Below are 5,034 nucleotides of genomic sequence, written 5' to 3' on the forward strand. Positions count from 1 at the left end.
GTCGTCTATGAAACGCCGGAGATGTCGCAGTCTCAGCGCATGTCTGTGCATCATCAACCACGGCATACCCAGCCCTCCATTTAGCAGCTGTTGACAGCAAATGGATCGCCTAACCATCGGAACGCTTCCCTTCCACAAGAAGCGGAAGAGTATGCGTTCCAGTTTGGTGATGGTAGGGTCGGGACAAGGCACGACAGTCAGACGGTATTCGATGACGGATGCTATGTACGCGTTCGCCACCTCCACCCGACCTTTTAGGGATAGCTTCTTCTCAGTCCATTGCCGGGTGAGAGTGACCACCCTAGTCGTTATTTCGCCCCAGTTCTTCTCCATTTGGAGGTCCGGACCGAACCAGACTGCAACTTACATGTAATAATTTATGAGGATTTGTTTGAATAAATGCCTGAAATTCTTCATATTCCTGCAGTCTCTTTGGGCTATTTGAGAGGAATGAATATATGCTTCTAGCAAGTTCTAAGCATGAAGTTAATTCTGAACACGCCTTTGATGTACAGATATGCATAGAGTGACAGACACAACCCTGAATAAAGAGAGAGGGAACTTTGTTCTTTAGTAATGCCTGCACACTTCCCTTCTGTCCCATCATTACACTAGCATTGTCACTGGCAAATCCTCTCAAATTTTCAAAGGGAATGTTATGTAAGGTGAAGAATCTTTCAATAGAGGAAAAAATTCCATTAGCAGAGCAATCCTTGGCTTCCAAAAGAATCAAACAACTATCAATAATTTTTTTGAGTGCTGCAATCATAAAATCTAGCTAACAGAACAAGCTGGTTTTTTTGTACTTACATCAGTAGTTTCATCAACAATTAATAAAAACTTGCACTCTTAACTGTTTAATGAGGTTTTCAAAGTAATAAGGGCCTAAAACATTTTATATATTTGAGTAGCTTTGGTTCTTGCACATTTGATATCTTTAACTATTTTGGAATCAGGACATGCATTTTGAATTAGTCCAGGTAAATGATCCATAAGTCTCACTGGTAAGTTATGTTTTGCAGCTGCTATGTTTGTAATATGAACAGAAGTTGTACACTGCAAAAATTCGGTCAGTTTTCTACTTTTAATTTCTGAATTAACATTTTTAATATGCTGTTGTGTTTGAGGAGAGTCATTCTCTTTTAGTGCCTTATAGTGCTTCAACACACGAACTCACATAAAGAATCTTACAAACCAAATCCAAAAACAAAATTTTTAATATGTTAAAACAAAAATACATATAAGGAAAACCTTATCTTTATTGTAGAATTCACCTTATAAAGTCAGCAATTGTTTCTATTGGATAAATATATATAGATATAAAAATGATATTTGGATCTACTTGTTATACATGAGGAATTACCTTGGATGCGTATTCTACTTACATTTACTGGTGTCTGGTTGTTGGATATAGTTAACCAAATTTGTTTAAAACTGAGTGCTTTGAATTTTTTAATCTCTTTTTTCTTACACACACACACACACACACACACACACACACACACACATATATATATATATAGAGAGAGAGAGAGAGAGAGAGATTTCCCCAGGGCTAGACATGTTTTTCACAGATTAGAATCAAACAACAGTACCTGCATGACAGTGATGTATGTTTACAATCATCAAGTGACATCAAGACAAGAGTACACATAAACACACACAATGCATACATGTGTATGTGTATGTGTGTGTGTCAGTCAGGCTTCTTTCAGTTTACCTCTTCCAAATCCACTCACAAGGCTTTGGTCAGGTGAAAGCTATAGTGGAAGACATTTGCCCAAGATGTTGCACAGTAGAACTGAACCCAAGACCACACAACTGGAAAGCAATCTTCTTGACTACACAGCTATGCCTACCCCTATCTCTGAAATACACATTTTTCAACTACTGAGACCATAGTGATTTATTTGGTACAGAAATATAAAGTGAGTGGGGATTATAATTAACTGAAATATTTAATGAAATTAACACCTTGTCTCTTTCACAAAATTTCAAGTACTAGTGTGCCTAAAATGTATAATACTGGGTAGTAAAGAAATGAAAGTATTGAAAATTGTGGATTTGGTTTAATTAAGTAAAATCTATTTCAAGTACACTGGTAATTTATGAAATCCACAAAGGAGTTGAGAAAATGACTGGACATCAAGGGTACTGACTACTATGGATGTGTAATGTGAAAAAAATGTGGTTAATGAATGAAAACTTAAAGCTCTAGATTAAAATTAAAAACTCAGAAAATAGTTTAAAATCCACTTGGTAATATGGAGTCTCATGAATAAGAAGATACAGGCACAAAACTCTGTGTAAAATGTTGTGTTGTCCACTTATCTATATTTGATTGTTTTCTATCACCAGGATGAAAAGTCAGAATGATGAACTAAAATCATTGAAATCAGAAAATACTTTGTTAATAAATGAGAATACCAAGGTATATGAAGAACTGAATAAAATGAAGGAGATGGTATGTAAAAAGTTGGGGGGAGAGGAAGTGATAATTGGATGGTTTATACACTGACATTTTAATTGAAATATCACTTATTATTTTTCTCTGGCTTTCTCTATTTCTCTGTCTATTTTTCTCACATTCATCATTGATTCCACTATTTCTGCATCTCCCTTTTTCCTCTCCCCCACTCAAACCCTCTTAGTTTCTCTCTTGCTGCATTTCACTACTTTTTTCCTCCTCCTCCTCCTTCTATACTAATGTTGCCACTTCTACTATAATTATAAGTACCAACTGTTCCTTTATTTTACTCTGAACTACTTCCTTTCGCATGACATAAGAGGCAGGTAGATAGGTACTACTGTATTAATTATAGATATGTTTATATAAGATATATATATATATATATATATATATACCCACACACAGGGTGCAGTGAATAAACTGTTGTCTAAATTACGCAAAAATGAAAATAACACTGACAACTCATTTTAAAAGATATATTTCCCAAGATTACATAAAAGTATCTTGAAATACTAAAGAGCAAATTTATTCAATAAAATTGTCATTGACTTGAACCATGGCCTCCAGAGGACTTCGGAACTTCCTGTAACTCTTCTGGTCTGTCTCCTTGTTTAAGTTGGTAAATGTTGCCATAATCCTTGCCTTCAGTTTCTCTTTCGTGTTATGAGGAGTTTTGTTGGTCTCTCACTCAACTATGCCTGACACATAATAATCAAGGGGGTTGCAGTCTGGGGAGTTAGGTGGCCAGATGTTAGGAGTGATGTGGTCACAGAAATTGTCTGGCAGCCATGACTGGGTTCTCCTTGTATGGTATGGTACAGAATCCTGTTGCCAGACATAGGGTCTTCCAGCAGACACCCTTTTAACTCAAGGCAACACTATCTCCTCCAAGCACTTGATGTAGGCCTCCATGTTGAGTCTAAGGCCATGTGGGAAGATGAATGGAGGCATAACATTGCCATCACTCCAAACGTCATGATGTTGACTGGATGTTTGATTTTTATCACTCTCAGTACATGTCTTCAGACTGAGGTGCAAACACTCTGAAATTATCATATTAGAGCTTCTGGTTCGAATACCAAGCAGTACAGCATGTTGTTTCCAAATTTCTGGCAGAGTGAATTGCCTCATGGTGCTGTTTTTCTCACAGATGGTGCCCAACTTCTATACTGCATAGTTCACAAAATCAAAAACAAACAATGTGCATGCACGAAATTAAAAACATAAAATGGTGCCAATTTACCCATCACACCCTGTGTGTATGTGTGTGTGTGTATATATGTGTTTATATATTTGTGTGTATGCATATATATATATTGGGTCATCCCATAAATAATGTGATTTTTATATACTTTTATTTTTCAAATTTAAGATAAACAAAGTTCTTTTTTAATCTAAAATATACTCTCCTTCATTTTCTGCAATGCTTTTCCATGTATCTGGTAGATTTGCAAGGCCCCTATTTCAAAATTCACTTGTCCGTGGTGAAAAATACTTCTCCAGTACTGTTCTGACCTCATCTACAGAATTAATATTTTGTCCATCCAAATGATTTTGAAGACTGCAGAATAAATGATAATCAGATGGGGTGATGTCTGGCAAATATGGTGGGTGGGGCATCGTTTCCCATTCAAACTGCTCCAGCCTTTAGAATATCATCCTAGCTACATGTGGCCGAGCATTATCCTGATGGAAGAACACCTTTTGTCTTGAAAGATGGTCATTTTTCTTCTAGCACTCACTTAAGTTGCTCAAGCTGCTTGCAGTAGATCTCCTTTGTTATTGTTTGGTTTGGATTTAAAAGTTCAAAGTGGACTAAACCTTTCATATCCTACCAAACAGATAACAACACTTTATGTGGATGAAGACCTTCTTTAGCCTGAGGTGTTGGTGTTTCTCCTTTCCCTACCTACTGTTTATGGCACTTGACATTTTTATAGAGAAAGCATTTCTCATCACCAGTAACTATTCGGCCCCAAAAAGGTCCAGCAAAGAAGAGCACATGTTTACTCTGTGCATACGATTAGACAGGAACCCATTAACCCAACTTGCTAACTTTTCTGATGGCATACAGGTATTGATGAATGGTTGAATGACCAAATCCAAGCTTTTCTACTAGTTCCTAACAGTTATGATGTGAATTTTTTCACCAGAGTTTGCAGGATGTCCTCATCAAGCTCTACAGATGTCTCAGGATGAGGCTCGTCTTCTAGGCTGTAGTATCCAGCTCAGAATCTCTGGAACCCCCATTGACACTGGCTTATACTTATTGTCCAATCTCCATATCCTGCATTAATATTCCTTGCACATTCTGTTGCATCATTGCCTTTATTGAACTCATAAAGCAAAATATGCTGAATATGCTCCTTTGTCTCTTCCATTATAGCTTTGAAAAAATAACTGTTAAAAGTGAACTACACTCTTCAAAACTTACACTAAGAATAAGGACATGGTAAAATTACTACCTGTTTTTATAGCAAATTGTTGCAGGTAATTTATACCCATCCCACCCTGACTTTTAGTTCATCCAATTGAAAAAATTGCGTTATTTATGGGATGACCCC

The 5,034-nt window shown here is 36.7% G+C and overlaps 1 protein-coding gene across 4 annotated transcripts in view; it reads left to right on the forward strand.

Moving 5' to 3' along the window:
- LOC106868476 (uncharacterized) overlaps window positions 1–5,034 on the forward strand; it is a 79,982-nt gene that overhangs the window by 43,139 nt on the left and 31,809 nt on the right. For all 4 annotated transcript variants that reach the window (XM_014913757.1, XM_014913758.1, XM_014913759.2 and 1 more), the window contains exon 12: window positions 2,359–2,464. In XM_014913757.1, coding sequence (XP_014769243.1) covers window positions 2,359–2,464 — 106 coding nt within the window. The remainder of the gene's footprint in view (window positions 1–2,358; window positions 2,465–5,034) is intronic.

This window comes from Octopus bimaculoides, chromosome 11, assembly GCF_001194135.2.
Source record: "Octopus bimaculoides isolate UCB-OBI-ISO-001 chromosome 11, ASM119413v2, whole genome shotgun sequence".
Lineage (NCBI taxonomy): Eukaryota > Metazoa > Mollusca > Cephalopoda > Octopoda > Octopodidae > Octopus > Octopus bimaculoides.